General features: G+C 37.8%; 1 protein-coding gene across 1 annotated transcript in view; it reads left to right on the top strand.

The window, feature by feature from the left end:
* The first annotated feature begins 737 nt into the window (after positions 1–737).
* LOC124606957 (reticulophagy regulator 3-like) overlaps positions 738–21685 on the top strand; it is a 31122-nt gene continuing 10174 nt past the window's right edge. The window contains exons 1-4 of the mRNA XM_047139095.1: positions 738–1118; positions 1202–1363; positions 3088–3193; positions 5017–5206. Of these exons, the coding sequence (XP_046995051.1) occupies positions 892–1118; positions 1202–1363; positions 3088–3193; positions 5017–5206 (685 nt within the window). The 5' untranslated portion in view covers positions 738–891. The remainder of the gene's footprint in view (positions 1119–1201; positions 1364–3087; positions 3194–5016; positions 5207–21685) is intronic.

Raw genomic sequence — 21685 nt, 5'->3', positions numbered from 1 at the left:
CCTGTGTTAAACACAATTGGAGTTTTCTTTAACTCTTCTCAGTTTTCATGGTAATTTTCCGAAAGCTGACTGAGCAACTTTCAAACTGATATTTCTAAGAATGTAAACTCTCTTAGTAAAATGTTCTCTGGGGCGGGGGAGGGGCGGGAGGGGGGTCGGGAATCATGACCTCCCCCCACCCTTTGAATCCGCGCCTGACCCCAGCTGTCCTTTCAAGGAAAGTGATGAAGTAAGTTAGCTTATCGGAATTCAGTGCCACATTACACAAGTGGCGGCAAATTTAATTTGTGTGCGGGGAGGTGCATGTTACACAGCTATATCAAGTTATAGAAAGACCTATAATGAGACTTATATTTTATGTTGTCGATAAGAGATTAATGCGTATTATGTACTGCTATTGACTGGTGTGTAATTAACATAGGGTCTACTGCTCCTATTAAAAGTAGTCTTTCGCGTTTCGTCGTAAGGCCTGACAGTAGGGAGCGAGCGTAGCCAACCTTGCAGCGTGCAACAAACTATCCATTCCGTTCTAAACATTCTCACATTACACTAACCTCACCTGTTCAGTGTAAGGAATTCCTCTCATAAAATCTAAAATGTTGACTGACATTAGGGTTAAATTACTTGCTGCTAAAAACGTGTGCTGGACGTTCACTTGTGCACCTGCATGGCGGATCCCATTCGTTCTCAGCAATTGGCCAACCTGCGCTTCGCACACCCGAGCTCATTTGTCCATTTATCGATGAAAATAGTGCGTAAAATGTGATTGGCGAAAATACATTTTGTTACATGTTCCTCCGCATCTGTTCTGTGACAGGAGTACGTCAGAAGATAGTGAACCGAGGAGAAGTACGGCCTGTTTTCACTTGGAATTCGTGAACGAGGAACAAAATGGATCTTCGGAAAAGAGTTACAGATTGGTTTTCGCGAATGAGAAGCTGGAAAACAGGAACTGGAACTCAAGCTGAGGCATCTGTTGCTGTTGTTGACGATGATCCAGATTTGGAAAGAACTCTTTGGCGCTTTGAACCGTATGTCATGAAAGTTCAGAGCGTTTTAATATGGGAAAATCCAGTGATCAGTGTGTTTTGTGTCGTAGTGGTCAACATTTTATTTTGGTAAGGTGATGTCAGTAACTTTTAGTCAATCGTGCGCTTAAAACAAAAGTGTGTATTTTTATTGTTGTGGTTATTGTACACAGGTTGGTTGTCAATTTCCAGTGGCGTTTTTATGGCCTTTTGTTCACTCTTGCCCTTACAGCAATTCTTTACGACGTGTGGGCACAGAAATGTTGGCCAGAAATATCAGAATCCTTGTCGGAAAAGACGAGACGCACTTTGCAAGTGCCACCCATGCAAACAAGGTAAAGTTTTGAAAATTGTGCTGACTGCTTGTATTACTAAATATTTACGAAATATTTGTGTTTTTCTTGGTAGGTACGTTGCTCACTGTGGATATTATAATGTTTTGATAGAACGTTGCGCTGTATATTTCGAATGAAATTTCAAGTGATCGAAACGCTCTTCTTATTTATTTATTTTCGAACATCATTAAATAACAACCACTCCCCCGCATTCATTTATTGATCATTTGTTGTTTTTCATAGCAGTGGCTCACAAGTGTAAGTAAATAAACATAATGTTCACCGACGAGAACGATAATTTTTTGGTCCACTAAGTCCTTCTCATGATGAATATTCAGCACCATTAAATCTTTAAAAAGATTCTCAAATCCCCGTTATTTATTTCCTAATTTATGTAACAGTTAAGTTATATTCCGCCGTTACATTCCGTGCCCATCAGAACAAAGGCCGTTGTAGTGTTGTCGTGAATCAGAAATTTTTTGATTCGTAAAGCTACAAGCTACAAAGATAGTCGCAGCTAAATAAATTCAGGATGCTAGCTTTTGCCTTAAAAAGTGGAATAGAGAATAATAATAATAATAATAATAATAATAATAATAATAATAATAATAATGGTTAATGTTAGTTTCATTCCCACAGTGGATGTATTATGAATATTTTAGAAATCATTATTTAGGAATTCAACAGCAGGAATGTAAATGGAATAAACAGTGCTTGTATGAAAATAAGGCAGTGGTATTGAGAAAATATTTATTGTAAAGTGACGTCTGATGGATGTGAATAGCACAAGAAAAGGAAGAGTGGGCAAGAATGTAAGTGACAGTGATGTTTGCATTTTTACTCGAAGAGGATAGTTCTGTTTATAAGGTCACTTCAGACACTTGTATCCGTCTCTAATGACCTCGTTGTCGACGGGACGTTAAACACTAACCACCACCACCATCAGACACTTGTATATAAAATGTTATGCAACTCGTGTTATATGATACATTTAAAAATTAGCAAAGTGATTTTTGCGTTTTGTTTTATGGATAATATTCCACTGTGATATTGTCTGATGTAGTTAGTTCAGAAACATTGTAGTGTTCCTCAGGTTGATGTTTTTTGTGTGTGTGTGTGTGTGTGTGTGTGTGTGTGTTCGGGGGGGGGGGGAGAGGGGGTGTTTTTTTTCCTCTCATCTCAGCTTTGTCATATATTATCAAACAATTGAAAACTTTAAAAGTGGTGCACTATCTTATTTAAGGCTTACAGAATTTACAAATGACTTTGTAGCGGCTAGTTGATATGTCTATAAACGCATTGAAGGTGGCAGACAGTTTACATTTACAAGTGTACCTCGTGTAGTTAAGAGCATACTCAGTTAGGGGCAGGGGAGGGCAGCTACACCTCCATACTATAAAAGAGAGTGAGGAGAATTTTCACAAACTATACTTATATCCTGCCCTGCCAGGCTGACAGATTAATCAGTTCTAAGAAAACCAGGAGATGTAATGGATACTGACTAGTAGAAAGTGCACTATAGAGCCGTTTGTTGTGAAATCTCAAATAATGATTCATAGCAAAATTACTATGAATCCCCCCTCCCCAAGCTCATATCCTGGGTATGCTCTTGTCTGTGGTTTTGCCTATCAGGAGATAAAATCTTTCAGGTAATGGTACACAAATCAATAATTGGTGATAACACATCCATCTTTTTATTTATTCTATATATAAATTTTTTTCAGAGCATTAACTGTTCCAGAGATAAGTCACTACCTGAGCCAAGCTCAGTCTATGTTGCGAGACTACTACATCTGGTTAAAAAATATGAGAGATGACCAGCCAGGCATGGTAAGATAAAATATTTTGTACTGCATCTTTAACTAGTGCTGTTCACTTGCTTTCCTTGGTTTTAATTGATGACTGATAATTCATCATCTTTCCTTCCTTCCTATTTGTTCCTACACTTCCGATGTTCATTTATCTTACTTAGTCCCTCCTCTAGCAATGTTGCTGCCTACTTTAATTTCAACAAATTTCTCATTTTACTAATAATTCAGTTAGTTTTGTGTTCAATTTGACATTTAAATTGTTAGCTGTGTACAGCATATTTTCGTGTAGAATACTTATGAAATTACAGGAACTCGTTGAATGATAAAATATATCAAGTAATGTATTGCTGTTTGTATTACTACTATTTCTTGGGGTGCAACATTTGGCTAGCCTTGTATCTTGGTGACAGATATTTCTTCTCCCCCCCCCCCCCCCCCCCTTCTTCTTTTCTTTATAGGCTATATAACTGTACTTTACTTAAGACCAAGAGAACATTGATCTGGTAGATGAATTGTTGAAAATAAAAGGTCTCCACAGAAAAGATGGCTTTTTAAAAGCAGGGGCTACATGTTTCAAGCAGAGGAATAATATTAATGTATTATAAAACAACTTAGATTTTTGTTTCTTAAATGATGGTGACATAAGGGGAGCAGCATGAAATGGCTTTCTCATTTAATATAATAAACATAAGACACTTCAGAAAGCTGCTGTAACTGTGTGGTAATGCTGCTGTAGCTTGTTCTGTTCAGGTGGTTCCAGAAATTTTCTGGACTATGCAGACTAAGCCCTCGTGGTCTTTCAGGCGTGACTGTCACAGACGTTAACTTCAGTACAGTTGAATAATGCTACAGATTTTGTGTGGCAGTTTCTTCATAATGGAAATGGAAATGAGCGTTTGGTGTCATTGGCCAGGAGGTCCCTTGCGGGGCAGGTCTGGCCGCCTTGGTGCAGGTCTTATTACATTCAACGCAACACTGGGCAACCTGCGTGCTGGATGGGGATGAAATGATGATGAAGACAACACAACACTGAGTCCCTGAGCAGAGAAAGTCTCTGGCCCAGCCAGGAATCGAAGCTGGACCCATAGAACGGCACTCCGTCATCCTGACCACTCTGCTATTGGGGTGGACAATTTCATCATAATTAAGTGTGATGATACCAGTACGACCATTGCTTGTGCCTATAGGGTACAAATCTTGCACCAAGCAAGGTGGTGCAGCAATTAACGTACTGGAGGACTCATCATTCAGGAAGATGATGGAACAAATCCACATCCAGCCATCTGGATTTATGTTCTCCCCGAATTCCCTTTATTGCTCTGGTCAAATGATGGGATGGTTTGTTTGGAGAGGGCATGTCTAATCTTCGTTCCTTCAGTTTGTAGAGACTCTTTTAAGAAAAGGTTGAATGAGCAAAAACATAAAGAGTTGCTGCAGTTATTAGAAGGATCATTTTGTTGAAATCTATTATCACCAGAGAAGAATCGTAGCTGTATTTAGAGGGGGAAAAAGTTGTTTTGAAGCTGTGCCAAGTGAATTTTCTGGAATTCCAAGAACAATGAATAATTAGCATGAAATGCTTGAAAACTACCCGAACAAGGTTATTCTGAACATAGAAACTGAATAATTTGTATCTGCAAGAAGAAAGGGGGGTGGGGGAGAGGAATTTGTTCTTCTTGGTCTTCCCCACTTTTTAGTTTCTGTACATGGTAAACTCTATTTTCATCTTGAGTGTCACTTTTTCTTAGTAGATCTGATGTTAGATGACAGCTGAATTTGTTGTCCATGATATAATTCTTCATTCTTGATAATACATATTTTTTTGTACTTTCTTCTTTACAGTTTTGTTGCTTGATGTGTGCAAGTTTCTTGGTTCTTACTGTTATCGGCCGTACTGTTCCGGGATGTGTTATTGGCTATATACTGATAATGACTGTTATGGTTGGTCCTGGTGTCTGCATTCATGTTTTACCTCCAACTGCAGTACAGAAACTGAAAAATTTTTGTGTATCATTTAAGGAGAAAGGAAGAGGTGAGTGTATTAAGTGATTTAAGCTACATCTGTTTCAAAGAATGTAGAAATTTGAGGTATTTTGTTGTCAGCAGATAGAATTTTTTCCCATGTAGTGTTTTGTACATTTTGGCTGTTTGTAATTTTTTGTACAACATAAAACGAAATATAAAACAAGTCAGTTGAGAAATTGTATGAAGGGTAAATGTTAAATATGATTTTGGGTACATATTTTGCAGTTAACTAACATTAAACTATTTAGAATTATATTACAGTACATAAGTCTATTTCCTTGAAGTTGTTGTATCCACACAAGCACCAGAAAGTGCACAGATTACACAAAGTGAATTCTTAAAATTAACTGGAATTGTGGACAGTTTGTAAGAATCACTAAGTCTTGGTTTGAGTTGCTTTCTGAAGAATTTGTCTAATCTGTAGGAACAATGGTCAGTTAAAGATCCCTTCAAACTGACTGTAAAGCATGTTAAAGCATTGGGAAACTTAAATGTCGTGGGACAACATGTTGTAAATATGTTTATCATAATGTAATGTCATTCTCTGACTGAAGCTATTTTTCAGTGGAAATTCCAGGTAAGAATATCAACAATGTAGGAAAAGATAGATTGCTACTAACTGTAAAGAAGACACATCAACACAAAAAAAAGGCAAGCACACCTCCCACACACATGACTGGCAACTCCAGCATCTTGGGCCGGAGTGTGTTCTACACGTGTTCATAAAAAATATGTCTCTAATAGGCTGAGTCATTATTAAACATTGCTGCTTTAGTTGTGAGTAGTGAAGGAAACTACACCATACACTTATCTAAAATATTAAATCAGCTTATTTAAAGGACGCAACCTACATTTGCAGCATTCAGTAAGAAGTTGGTGTACATAATGCTTGAGTTATTTTGACAGACCTACTTTTGACCAGAGGAAGTTGTAACTTGCATCTGAAAGTTAATTCTAAACTATCACAGTAAGATTCAGTACATCAACAGCTAGAGTGTATTTAAAAATCAGCTACACTTTTGCTCATTTCTAGTACAGCAATGTCATGAAATATTGCAGTAGTTTCAATTTTAAAATCTAAATCCATTTGTTGCTGCTCCTAACGATTTTCATTTAGTTGTGTCCTCTTTTGAGGAATAATTATTAGTGTCGAGTATGTTTGTACCACATCAATGATGTTGTAAAAGTGATGTTTCCTGTGAGCTGCTGTAGAAGTTTTGTCACTTCATTGTTTGCAAACATGTATAAGTTTATTGTCAGAGAGAGAGAGAGAGAGAGAGAGAGAGAGAGAGAGAGAGAGAGAGAACAGTGAAAGCAATTTGTACATATTAACCTCCCCTTCCTCCTCTGTTTTCAATAGTTACTTGCTCATTCTCACTCACAGTACTTTCTTGATCACTGTGTAACATTATTAACCATGGTGGTGGTAGTGGTGGTGGTGTTGGTGGTGTTGCAGCTCACTACACCAGCCTATCCCCTGCAAGCCTCTTCATCTATGAATAGTTACTGCAACCTATATTCATGTGAATCTGCTTTCCTTCTGATTTTTACCAAATTGACAATTTCTTGATGCATCAGGATGGGTTTTATCAGTTTATCCCATCTTTTTGTAGAGTTCCTTTTCCCCTGATTCAGTGCTTTTTCTTTAGTTACACGATCCACCCATCTAATCTTCAACATTCATCTTTAGCATTACATTTCAAAAGCTTCTGTTCTCTTCTCCAACTGCAGTACAGAAACTGAAAATTTTTTGTGTATCATTTAAGAAGAAAGGAAGAGGTGAGTGTATTAAGTGATTTAAGCTACATCTGTTTCAAAGAATGTAGAAATTTGAGCTATTTTGTTGTCAGCAGATAGAATTTTTTCCCGTGTTTCACTTGCATATATTCTAGATAAATAACTTCAAAAAAGTCTTCCTCACACTTAATTTTGTACTAGATGTTAACAAATTTCTCTTTTGCAGAAATACTTCTCTTGCTGTTGTCAGTCTGCATGTTGTGTCCCCTCTATTTCTGGCATCGCCCATTATTTTGCTGCCCAAATCACAAAACTCATCTACTACTTATAGGCCTTATTCTCTAATCTGATTTCCTCAGCATTACCAATTATAATTTGACAAAATTACATAACTTTGTTTAACTTTTGTCAGATATTCTTATCATCACATGTTTTCAAGACACTATCAATTCCTTTCAGCAGCACTTCGCCATCTGACAGAATTACAGTGTCATTGGCAAACATCGTCTCTCTGAACTTTAATTCCCCTTCAGAATTTCTCCTTGATCTCCTGTGCTGCTTCATCAATGTACAGGTGGAATAATGTAGAGCTATAGAGCACAACCCAGTCTCATTCCTTTATCAAATTTTCCCTTTCATATCCTTAGTCCTTTCACTCTGTATAACTGCAGTCCAATTTCTGCACAAGTTACAAATAACATTTTGTACTCTGTGTTTTATCCCTGCCACTTGGACTCATTAAGCAGCATTTGTTGGATAGCCTCACAGACAGCACTTTGAAAAAAAAGGGTGGTAGTCGTCAGATTTAGAGGAAGTTGAGATTTTTTGCGCTTTAAGAGAAGGCATGTCAGTGTACTAAATAAGAAGACAAGTGTCAAAGTGACATTTAGTGATGTCCTCCTTGAGAAGCAGCCACCAATTTATTCTACTTAGTGGCATTAGGTTTTAATGTTTCCTGTTGATCATTTCATAAGGATGTGCAATATTGGTGTTTGGGATTTGCCAGGACTTTACATGTAACATTCAAAGAGTTTGTGGTAGACAGTAGCGTCATTGGGGGCTGTGATATATGCATTTCAGGATAGTAGAATCTTTGGTAGGTGAAGGTAGCTGCCAGCAGTTTACAGCTGAGCCTTATGAGAGTATAATGTGGCAACATGAGATATTTAAGGGAGTTCCCTGTTCGACAGTGCATGTGTGCTGCCAGCTTTTTACTCCTGACATTGCCTAATGGCATTGAAACTTTAAGGTATGTCATATTACAGCTTAGTATAGATATTCAGATGGTTGTCAGTATTTGTAGTACTGCAATGTATTGATTTGTGTGCTTGTTTTATAGCACTTGATAAGGGTAATGTTGTTCTGAAACTTGTTGCGGTAAATACGTCACACCTTTCACAACTGGTGTTTAATGTTCTCAGTACAGGATAATGTAACTTACATGTAACTTCACTATGTGATTACTCTGCTATTTACAATAAAGTGCCTGGCAGAGGGTTCAGTGAACCACCTACAAGCTGTCTCTCTAACGTTTCACTCTCGAACAGCACGCGGGAAACATGAGCACTTAAATTTTACTTTGCGAGCCCTGATTTCTCTTATTTTATTGTGATGATCATTTCGCCCTATGTAGGTGGGTGCCAACAGAATGTTTTTGCAATCAGAGGAGAAAACTGGTGATTGAAATTTCGTGAGAAGATCCCGTCGCACGAAAAATGCCATTGTTTTAATGATTGCCAATCCAATTCACGTATCATGTCTGTCACACTATCTTCCCTATTTTGTGATAATACAAAACGAGCTGCTGATAAACGTCTTCATAGATTTTCATTTAACAGCTTAATTCATGTCACACTGAAACAACTTCGTCTATGAATGTGCACAAGAAATAAATCTGTAGATACATCTTGATGTCTTCAGTCATAACAAAAGTGCAGTGTCTGTATACAAGGTTGGTTCCATAGGTAATGTGACCAAATTCATAAAAAATCATTTATTGAATATATTCGTACAAATAATAAAAAAATTTCAAAATAGCACCCGCTTGTGTCGATGCACTTCTGGGGACGGTGTTTCGATGCCTTTTCCGGAATGTCCTTTAGAGCTGATGTAACATGCGCTTGGATGCTTTCAATCTTGTCCCAATGTTTTCCTTCCATGATTCCTTTTAACCGAGGAAAAAAAGTCAGCAGGAGCCAGGTCAGAACTGTAGGGAGGCTGGGGAACCAAAGGGGTCTTGGTCCTGGCCAGGAAGTCATTGACAGTGACAATGAAGGCGCTGCGACTTGGCGCATTGTCGTGGTGAACTTTCCACGTGGCCTTGATGTCGTTTTGGCAGTGCGAGACCTTCCTTTTCAGTCTTTTGAGCACTTTCAAGTAGAAAGCAGAGTTCATTGTAGTCCCGGTAGGTATGAATTCGTGGTGGACAATGCCTCTGATATCAAAAAGAAGACAATGAGCGTGGTTTTGATCCTGGACTTGTTCATGCGTGCCTTCTTGGGACGGGCGACAATGAATGTGCCACTCGGAACTCTACCTTTTTGTCTCAGGGTCGTACTCAAAAATCCACAACTCATCACCAGTGATAACTGAGTTTAAAAAATGAGGATCATTTTCCAACATTTATCAGCACCGAAGCATTCGTGTGTGCTTGTGTTCATCAGTCAACACTTTTGGGACAAGTTTGGCATCCACCTTTCTCGTGTTCAAATCTTCGGTCATAATGTGGAAAACAGTTGTTTTTGACATGTTTAGAGTTTGTGCTTTCAATTGAAGGCTCAGCCGTCTGTCAGAGTTCAAACAATCGCGCACACGCGTCACATTTTCATCAACTCGTGCGGTTGATGACCGTCCACTGCGAGGTTCGTAGGTGATCTCCTCTCGGCCCTCCATGAATGACTTGTGTCATCGGAAAACTTGTGATTTGGACAAGCAATCGGTCCCAAGGGCATGCTGAATAATGGAAACGTTTTGGTGGCAGACTTCCCAAATTTAACGCAAAATTTGCTAGCGTACCATTTGCTCTACAGAATGATCCATTGTGCTGTGTTACATAAACTGAAAACATGGTTGACAGAAATGCACGTCCTGACTCTGACAGCTTGCAGCCGAATGAGACAAAGAGCGTTTTGAACTAACACCCCCCTCCACTTAGCCGAGCCGGTTACAACACGCTGTGGTGTACCGTTGCGTCAGAAAAAAAATGGTCTCATTACTTATGGAATGCACTCTGTATGTGACCTGTCCTATTGGTCACACAGACAGAGATTCATTATGAAATTGCTTAGCACATCCTGGCTAATTTGATGTTAGAAAATTGTGTTATGTAAATCTTGATCAATTTGAGGAAGGAGCCATTCTTGCACCAGTGTGAGCTATGCTGCATTCATAACCATGTTTTCATTTGTGGGTGTGTGTGTTTTTACAAAACTTGTCCATTTTCAAGGAGTTATTTTTGTGCTCGACAGTTGGATGGGGATCATGCAGGCCTTAAAAGAAACTTTCTTATTATGTTTAAAGTTCCCCCATAGCTCAAATTTGCACTTGGCAGGAAACTGTTACTTTCTTTGTAGTCATGCTAAGAGTCTGCTTCAGTTGTAGTCAGTGTGGTTGGAACATCAATCCCTCAGCGCACACAATACTTATGTTCTTTGTGTTGAAGTTCTCTGTTTGTCTCCAGGTTGATTTCTTTTGGCTCAAAAGACTCCTTAATTGGTGTAGTATTCTCCGCCAGTAAACATAGTCGACTTGTGCTTTCACTGTTGCACAGATCATCTTATCATATTATTTGTTCAACCTCAAACAGGCTTTCACAGTGGAGGTAACGTGTTGAAATGACGAAAAAATGCATACTTCACTATATTTGCCAATTTCACGTTATTCAGCCCATGAATATCATAAAATCTTGTGCTTATATTGCCGTCTTTCTCACAGTTGAAGCTGTTGTGCACTAAACGTGTTTCTACTAATTGAAACTCCATCAGAACTCAAGTTGTGCCATTTTAAAATGTGAGAACATCCATTTTCAAATGATACGTAGTTATTCCAAATCAGATTTATGCTTCAGAGTGAGGAAAAATTTTAAATTGATTACATAATTTTAAATCTATCTGTGTTTTGTTTAATGTAGTATCAGTTGTAGATGTTGAGTATCGCTGGTTACTCCTATCTCTTTTATTGTGCTTATTATAATGGTGCAAAGATTGTGTCATTTGTTCAAACTCTTTGTAATCCTATGAACTAAAACACGCCAATTTCTTTTGTCTTGCTCTTTCTCCTGCAGGCATTCCAGTTTGGAGTCCATTACTTCTGTGATGCCATCAATACATCACATCCTCTCCCACCCTCTTCTTGCACCTTTGATTCTCCCCCAGCATTAACATATGTCTTCTCATAATGTGCTCAAAGTAGATCAGTTATTGTTTCAGTATCAGATCTTCCAAGGAGCAATCTGATTTTATTTTTGCTGTAATACTAATCTGTTTGTTCTGTTTGCCCTCTGTAGAACTCTTAAGGAGTTGCCTCCAACACAACAATTTGAAAGTGTCTGTTGTGTGCCATTGCAGGTCTCACATCCTTATATGAACATAGCAACTATCTCTAGGCTCATTCCATGCCAAAAGCAGGGTTCAGGAAGTAATTTTAGATGGGGTCAGGAAACTTTTTATCAAGGCCCATAAAAAATCATAATATTCCTTAGTAATTTTTTATTTTAATTTTTACTCACAAAAATATGAATTACAATATATAGGCATATTTGTATTTAAAAGTCAATGGGAGAAATTTTGCGCTAAAGCGCCAAAGAAACTGGTATAGGCATGCATATTCAAATACAGATATATGTAAACAGAATGCGGCGCTGTGATCAGCAACGCCTATATAAGACAACAAGTGTCTGGCGCAAGTTGTTAGGTCTGTTGCTGCAATGGCAAGCTACCAAAATTTAAGTGAGTTTGAATGTGGTGTTATGTGATAGGACACAGCATCTCCGAGGTAGTGATGAAGTGAGGATTTTCCCATACAACCATTTCATGAGTGTACCATGAATATCAGGAATCCAGTAAAACATCTAATCTCTTGCATCGCTGAGGCCAGAAAAAGATCCTGTAAGAACAGGATCGATGACGACTGAAGAGAATCGTTCAATGTGACAGAAGTGCAATCCTTCCACAAATTGCTGCATATTTCAATGCTGGGCCATCGACAAGTGTCAGCATGCGAACCATTCAATGAAACTTCATGGATATGGACTTTTTAAGCCAAAGGCTATGTACACTTGATGACTGCACGACACAAAGCTTTATGCCTCGCCTGGGCCCGTCAACACTGACATTGGACTGTTGATGACTGGAAACATGTTGCCTGGTCGGACAAGTCTCATTTCAAATTGTATCAAACGGGTGGATGCGTACGGGTATGGAGACAACCTCTTGACACGATGGATCCTGCACGTCAGCAGGGGACTGTTCAAGCCGGTGGAGGCTCCATAATGGTGTGTGACGAGTGCAGTTGGAGTGACATGGGACCCCCGATATGTCTGGATACTACTCTGACAGGTGACACGTACTTAAAACAGCCTGTCAGATCACCTGTATCCGTTCATGTCCATTGTGCATCCTGACTGACTTGGGCAATTCCAGCAGGACAATACAACAGTCCACGTGCCCCGAATTACTACAGAGTGGCTCTAGGAACACACTTCTGATGGCTACCAAACTCCCCAGAAAAGAACATTATTGAACATATCTGGGATGCTTTGAAACATGCTTTTCAGAAGAGATCTACACCTGTTCAGAAGAGATCTACACCTGTTCAGAAGAGATATCCACCCTCTTCTATTCTTATAGATTTTTGTGGACAGCCCTGCAGGATTCATGGTGTCAGTTCCCTCCGGCACTACTTCAGACTTTAGTTGAGTTCATACCATGTCGTGTTACAGCACTTGTGTGTGCTCGCAGGGCTCCTCCACGATATTAGGCAAGTGTACCAGTTTCTTTAGCTCTTCAGTGTATTTGCAGTCTTAAACAATTTTCTTAAAGTTAGGTTCACGTGACGCACAACTTACGCGAATAATGTCTTCAAAGTGGGGGGCATTAATCTTGAGCAATACCTGTTATTCAAAAAAATCATTTTTGAAAATAAAATTTCACAAATATATGTGGAGCCAAACATAGTAACCATGTATATGGCTAATTTTTTGCAGTTCTTATATTTTTCTGGGAAATGTTAATTCTAAAATTCTTTGTTAGGTGCAGTTTTATATATTTGCAAGAAAACGTCTTCCTGCAAGTCTGTTAATTTCATTTGGAGTGAAGGCTTTGAAAGGCAGAACAATTGTGCAGCCAATTCCGCCCATTTTGCTGCTGGTGAAACTTCAAACAGCAATTTAAAGAACCTCGACAGCTTCTCTATCTCTCAAAAGTCTTCAATATTGCTGAAAATCCATTCTTAAGATCTGACATAAAATTTGGGAATATTGAAATGTCTATTTCAGAATTACTTTTATATTAAAAATTGTTGGAAAGTGAAGCAGTTCTTGACTTGCAATGTCTTTTTCAAAGATATCCTGCTTGTGACAGAAAGAAGACACACTTTTTATCAGATCACGTAGTAATTTCCCATTTCCTTGTAGCTGGGTATTGAGTGCATTTAAATGTTTCAGAATGTCTTTCAAGAAAACCACAACTAGCATACTGCATTGGTTTGCTAGCAACTCCATGGTTTTTTGCTTCTTGTGAATCCAAGTTTTCTAAGAAAGACGTTACTTCTTCTCTTATTTGCTGAGAATGTTCAATCACTTGACCTTTACTTAGCCAACAAACATTTCTGCACTGTAATAAGTCAGAATACGCTGAATCGCACTCGGAAAGAAACTCTTTAACTGTCTGTGTTGAAGAGCATAATAAGACCTCATGAAGTTAATCAACTTGATCAATCTGTCCATTACTTCTTTCGGCCACACTAAGTTTTCCACAAGGGCTGCCTGGTGAAATATGCACAGGTAAGATAGAAGTCCAGCAACCTCATCTTTGATTCTATTTACTAGCCATTGTTCTCTGCTGATTACTGCTGGGACCCTGTCAGTTGAAAGAGCATTTTACCATAATCATTGTTGGCTTTTGTCATAAAGTCATCAAAAGTCTTGAATAAATCTTCTCTGCAAGTCTTACCTTTCAGTGGCAATATTGTTAGCCACACTTCCCTAAATTCTTTACTTTCAGTGTACAAAAATCGCACAAAAATGGACATGTGTTCTTTGTCAACAATACGACATGATTCATGTAGAGCTATGGCTTAGAAAGGTGCCTCCTGCAGAAGTTCGAGCAAACTACTTTTATTGTCAGCAGCCAGTATTTCGGTTCTTCTTGTATTACTTATTGCCAACAATGGAATACCTTGAATTGTGGCAACAACATCCTTCTCCTCTTCATAAAGTGTCATCGCCACTTCTAACATACATTTTTTTACTATCTCAGGCAGTGAAAATGGCTTCTAGTGTTTATTAGGTGTCCAACACACATCCAGTGCTGCATCTGCAGGTTTTCTTTGCTCGCTCATCAAGCAAATTAGGAAGGCGATGTTTTTAAGATGCTAAATATGCCTGGAATTTTTCTTAGCGAACTTCACGACCCAGAGGAAAATTTTTGTGGAACTGCTAATGAGTTGTTTCAGTGTTGCTTTAAATTTGCACTTTTAACAGGAGTGACAGTTCTGTTGCACGAGACAAACTGGAACAGCTCCAAACCTATAAGGTAGCGTAAAACAATATTGTTCAGTCCACTCAATCAAAAACTTCCTATTTTCACTATTAATTTCATGCTTTTTTAGGATCCATATAATCCAAAGAAAATGTTATAAGCCTCGATAACAATGAAATGCTCTGTATGAGATCACAACAACTACTGTCGAAGTGGTGATAAAAATTGTTTGCTTTGTAGTGGCCAGCAAACAAGACATGCTGATACACCCACCACAAAGGAGCTACTTCTGTGTCAAAGTGTACACTGCCCCACACCAAAGGAGCTGCACTGCAGAGGAGGCACTTCATTGTCAAAGATTGCCACTGCCGGCTGAACTCACCCAAAGTCTCATAAAGCTTAAATCTGTCGTTCGATCTAAGAGCACGGAAAATGGTGTTTAAATGAACACCCCTTCTCCGATTTAATAGAGGTTTCAGAGGTTGCCAGAGTCTGAAATCTCTTTATAACATTTCTTTGTTTATTGTAATAAAATTCTCGTGTTGCATTTGAATGTACAGAGCTTTTACATGGACCGACATAATATAATGCATCATCCGGCCAGCTTGCTCCCTTCTGCCCCCACTCTTCAGTGCTCTCCCCTGTGGTGCATAGCATAGCAACCATGTATTTAATCTACCTATAACTAAACATTAAGAATTATAATTATTCAGCAGCTAATTTTACACTAAGAGAAAAAATTAGAAGGATAGCGCTCAAATTGTTATCTGCAGAAAAATATTTTTCAAATAATTTGAGTATGCAATTTATAATTTCAAAATTTTTTTTTGCTGTGTCCGTTTTTGACCTGCCGCAGTCTGGACCTGGACCTGGACTGTGGTCTGCCAGTTGCCGGCTGCTGGTCTGGAGGTTCCGCATGCCCATCATGGATTTTGGTGAAATTTTCTGTGAACATTCACACGTGTTCCCAATGAACATTGATAAAGTTTCATGATCACTATTTCAACACATCTGGAGATACAGTCATTTGTATGACCACATATTGCAACCATCAACAATGCACCCACGAGTTTTTGGCAACTTTGAGGTGTAATATTCCCAGCAATATTTTCCTGAAAGGAACAAAACTGAGCCATCTTGTACAACTTTTTGCGCTCTCTTAAGTGAAATTATATTTAAAAAAATTCCTGAGCGATTTTCGTATGGACGATTTTGAGGAAGGTTGGTCGAAAAAAGCAGACACACTAAAAAGTGAAGGTTAGCTTTTTATGTCTCTGGAAGTAATTATGGGATAAACCTGAAAACTTTTCACATAGCAACTTACCAATACAAATTCTTAGACTGTACAATTTCATTCTGTTACTTCTTCCAGTTGTTAACAAATTGAGGGAAGAGTTGAAGATTTTTCTAGAAACACCAAAAAATGGCTATTTTTGGCCCACTTTTACAAGAAAGAATTGTCTACAAACTTTTTAAAACCAGTTTCATTAGAAAGACTATGTACTAAACCACCCAAAAACTAGACTTGGTTTTGCAGTGTGAGCAAATAAAGGCCCTAAAAACTGACAAGGTGGAGTGCATTAAAGAGGGCCCATATTCCGGTGGTACTCAAATTAAGTCTGACATTTTTATTATAGTCTACAATTGTTTGGTACTCACTTGGGAAGATTAATATCGAAAGGTTTGGTGACTGGGAATGAGGTAAAGAATAACTTGAAAAACTTAAAAAAGGGCTGTCTTTTGTTATGGCTCATCACGACACATTTCAGTCTGTCTTTCTGCTATAACTATAGAATTAAACTGGTTATAAACTTCACAGTTTAATTGTGTAGTACCATGAAGATCATGGTAGTAAAATTGTTGCATAATAGCAGCCCAATTGTATAAATACCCTTCAGGTTTTACACCGTTACAGCATTGTGAAAATTTTGAAGCTCATAGCAATCTTCCTGACATTTTTTGCAATGTATTCATGTTATAGAGAATTACTAGCATTTCTTTCATTGTGTGATGTTATTGATGTGCTAGTTTAATTTCGATTTAAGGTATAGTATAGTTTGTATTAGTGTAGTTTGCAGTTTATTTGGAACATTAGCGTGCTGATGAAAGATTGTATACCTGTTTTGCTGTGGTCCTTGGTGACTCAACCACTGCTGGTTCCTTTCAAAGTGGGAAAACCATTATTGCCATCGCCATTATGGCCACGCCCAATACCTGAGCAACAGCAGCCATAGCTGGGTTTCTTTACCACAGGTTCCCAAGCCTTATAAGGATTTCTTTCCACAGGATCCCAAGCTGATGATACATTTCTATAAATGTCAGAGGCCAAAGTTAGAAGATGTTTCTTTTAGGATTTTAAGCTTATATTTACTTCAGGCTGCTTAAAAGTTTTGTGTGTTTCATTAATTTGCTGTAGCATGTCATGAGGAAAACAATATTGCCAACCAGATGATGTCACTGATAGTGTTTTTTGGGAAGAAGTTTTGGTAAGACAGAATCCAAGAAACTATACTTTTCAAATGTGATTACTGAAAATTATTAGAGCCACAAAAAAAAGAGAAAACTATTCTTCTTATTGGGTTCCTTGTTCAATTTCATTTTTTATAAACTAATTTTATAGAGCTGAATGCTCTAGAGATGTCTAAAAACAAAAGATGCTACGTATTCTAAAACATAATAAGATAATGCTGGATTTAATTTGAGTACCACCAGAATATGGGCCCATTTTCAATGCACATCCAAAGTCACCTTTTTGTAAGGGTTTATATGCTCACAAGACAAAAACCAAATATAGTTTTTTGGTTGTCTTAGAACATGGTATATCTAATGAAAATGGTGTAAAGAGTTTGCAGAAGACTCTGTCTTGTAAAAGTGGCCCAAAAATAGCAATTTTTATAAAAATTGTTAGCTTTATCTTTAATTTGTAAACTATTGGACGGAAGTAGGAAAATGAAATTTTATATTTTTTATATTTTATATTCTTTGTATTGGTAAATTACTAACATGAAAAGTTTCATGTGTATCCTGTAATTATTCCAGGGATATAAAACATTAAATTTCACATTTTTCTTCAGTGTCAAATTATCCATATGAAATTTGCTCAGGAAATATATATATATATATTTATTATTTTGCTTAAGAGAGCAAAGAAAGTTGTACAAGACGGCCTTCTTGTTTCTTTCAACAAAATATTGCTGAAGATATTAGTCTCGAAGTTTCAGAAAACTCGTGGGTGCACTGTTGTTAGCTGCAGATGACGTCAAACAACTGACTACACCTCTGCAAGGATTAAATTGGCGAAAGTAAATCAGTGTTCATTGGGAACATGTCTAAATTTTCTTACAAAATTTCAGCAAAATCAGTGATGGTCATGCAGGAACTTTTCCTTTTAAAAGATTCCTCATCTTACCCATTCTGTTATTCTGTTCAGCTTCTATTAATCATTGCATTTAAATTAATTTTGAATGAGTGTGTGTGCATGTGTGCACAGCATTGTCGTGGGGGAGGGGGGGCAGTCATAAGTTAAATTATTTTGATTTGTTGCTGTGTTAATGGAGGAACCAAAACGCACCTGAAGAGGAAAAAAAATCTGCAAAAGATTGCAACATCCAACAGCTTCCCCATTTTTCATGATTTACTCTGCATTGTACAAAATAAACAAAAATACAAGTACCAAGCTTCATAAAGGGTAAAAGTTATCCCAACAACAAGCGTCCCATAAATTTTCAGTAATCACAATAACTGCAAACCTCTTCAAAACATGCAGTGAAAATATGGTTCTCTATGTAGAACAAAATTATGAATTTCTTTGCTAATTAAGAATTCTGTACAAAGGATTTGTTGGAAGAATGGGGAGCTTAATCTACTGGCATACATTTACATCTACATATATACTCCACTAGCCACCAAGCAGTGTGTGGCGAAGGGCACAATTCGTGCCAAAGTCATATTCCCCCCCCCCCCCCCCCCCCCCTCCCTCTGTTCCACTTGCGGATCACGCGAGGGAAAAATGACTGTCTGAACACCTCAGTACGAGCTCTAATTTCCTTATCTTTGAATGGTGATCATTGCGCTATGTGAAAGTTGGTGGTAAAGATCGGATTTCGGAATTTAGTGAGCAGCCCCTTCCGTTTAGAGTGCCGTCTATCTGCAAGTGTGTCCCACTTCAAACTTTCCATGAGATTTGTAATGCTCTCGCGATGGCTAAATGTACCAGTCACGAATCTTGCCACTCTTCTTTGGACCTTCTCAGTCTCTTGAATCAGACCCAACTGGTAAGGGTCCAATACATATAAACAATACTCTCTACCGTAAACGAGTTTTTGAAAGCTAGGCTTAGAGTTTTGGCCTTCTGTTCATCATCATCAATTACATTACCCATACTGTCAGCAAGATAAGGTATTGAATTATTTGTAGCGTTCAGACCAAAATTTTTTGGGGTTATTTTTAGAATCTGCAGATAAAATATTGCTTTCAAATTCGTTAAAAGAATCTCTCATCCTCCTGACAGCTGCTTTCATTTCACATAATTTCTGTTTGTCAGCGGGGCAGTGATTACATTTAAAATGACTGTGCAAAATTCTCTGCTTTCTCAGCGACTTCCTAATATGTTTGTTGTACCAATGTGGATCCTTTCCCACCCCTATATTTTTGCTAGGCACATACTTCTCTAGCACATGGTGAACAGTACCATAAAATTCTGACCAAAGATACTCAGTATCTTTGTGTCCCGTCGTGAATGCTTGCAGCTGACTATGAAGATATTCATTAATGACACTTTTATTTGCTTTCCCAAACAAGAAAACTCCACGCTGTTTCTTTGGTGTTTTTGCATCTTCCACTGACATAGAAACAATGACGACATTATAGTCGCTAATACCTTCTTCTAGATTAACTTCCTCAAAACGATCAAGTCTGTTTGTCACCAAGAAATCTAATATGTTCCCATCTTGAGTTGGTTTTCTAACCAATTGCTCAAGGTTATATGTTGAGAGTGCTCCTAGAATAACTTCACACAAAATGATATGACGACAGAAATACTCAACAAATGACTTGAAAGTGAATTAATAAAATCACTCAGGTATTTCTTTAATATTCTTAAAAACAATCCTAGGATTGATCTGAAGAAATAAGTAGTCAAGTAGTTGTTCTTTGTCACTTTACTGATAGGTAAATTTCTATGCTCATTTCCTGTGATTGTTTGTTAATGTTTTTCTTTTTATCCAGCAAAAGTAAACAATGCTCTTAAAAAGTACATGCAAGTACAGTTTACTTTCACATTTCCTAGTATTCTAGGACAAATAACATGACTAACTATGAATTTACACTGGTTTGTATTACAGTGAAGGTATCAGTAAGGTGCTGTAGCTCAGAGAAAGCAATTGTTACATTTAAGATAAGATGTTGCAAACATACAACACAATGGAGTGTGTTTTCCAGAAAATGTGGAGTACATGATAAACAAATGTAGATTATGATCTGCAGCAGCAAATATTTAGTGGTGACATACATTATTCTATTCGTTTTACAATCACAGGCCTTTCTTATTTTGGAATGAATATAATGTTATTACAGTAATAATTGTAAATTATCTCCAGGCAGCTCCAAATCTGGCTGCAAGCATTTCCACTGGTTCTCAGAGTCCCACAAATGTTCATGTCATGTCAGTGGTGAAATTGTAAATAGGGTATTTTCTTGCAACATGTGGGAGTTTTCTTGATAACAAAGCATTCTCCCAGTAATTCAGAGCACGGGGGAGGAGATGATGTATGAATAATTGAAAAACACAAATAATTAAGATATTTTCAAGTATTTATTGACGACAATGTCTTGTGGACAGGTAATAGCGGCAGTGGCTGATGGGTGCATGCACTCAGGCAAGTCGTCTTCCACTGCTAATTTGGTTAACATCTGCCACTGCCCCTAGCAGCCAGCAAACCATGATATCAGTTCCCATGTGCATGACACACGTGCCTTTTTTTAGTTGCACAAATGTCTCCCAACCAGGTAATCAGCACACGAATAATTGGGAGTACACTGTAATTGTCTTTAGTTAACCTCGGAAATAAAAATAGATGAGTGAAAATTTCACTGTATGTTGTACAATGCCATCTTATTGAACTGAAGCATTAATAATTTTTCGGCAGTTAACTCCCCTCCCCCCTCTCGACCATAGACTTGTGAATGATTTCACTATAATAATTGGAAAGTATACTATGCAGAAAATAGTGGCACAGTATTTGTCTACTGAATATTGCAATCCACACAGCAATTTTTTTTATCACAAAGTGGAATTTCATGGATAGCATATGGGCTGTTGACAAATAATATGCATGGGATCTTTACTGGAAGTTATTTTCACAACTTCCAGTCGCAGAGTACCTTTCCTTAACCCTACCAACATCCAAAACGCATTTGGAATGACATTACATATACATTACATTTAATATACACGATTAACACAGATAAGCTCCTGAATCACAATTGTCCTATGCATCATCATGATGCCATTTGTTCTACATTGCACAGCAGGAAAAGAAAGGAAAAAAAAAAAAGCCTCTATGGTTTGGGAGGGACAAAGCTTCAGGTGGGGAGCTTGGTGTCGAGCAGCAGTGTATGTGAAGATTTCAATGTACATCTTGAAGTTCATAAAAAAATTGCAGATAGTCATGCAACATGCATATTTATTGTGTACAGCATGATCATACTTATTTTACACAAGAAAGAGTAATTTAGTTTATTACTAGAATTGAATAATTGCAATCAACAGGGATTTGTCATATTACACACATTTGTATACTGTGGCTAAGGACCTTTTTCTGGTATTTCTAGAACAACTTTATTTTAAAGTGGCTAACATGTTCCAAATTATTATATTACAGTCTACCCTAAATCACTCATCCACTGGTTCTGTCACTTCATGGTTAACTTATAATACTTCCTTTTCAATATCCTCATGTTGAAACCACAATGAGGTCCAAATCTGGAGGCATCAGTGAAGTACAGTGCTTAGTACCACAAGCAAGTTTATTACTCACACAACCATACAGCCA

This window comes from Schistocerca americana, chromosome 3 (assembly GCF_021461395.2).
Source record: "Schistocerca americana isolate TAMUIC-IGC-003095 chromosome 3, iqSchAmer2.1, whole genome shotgun sequence".
Taxonomy (NCBI): Eukaryota; Metazoa; Arthropoda; class Insecta; order Orthoptera; family Acrididae; genus Schistocerca; species Schistocerca americana.
The sequence above is the reverse complement of the archived record's forward strand: the minus strand, read 5'-3'. Positions and strand labels throughout refer to the sequence as shown.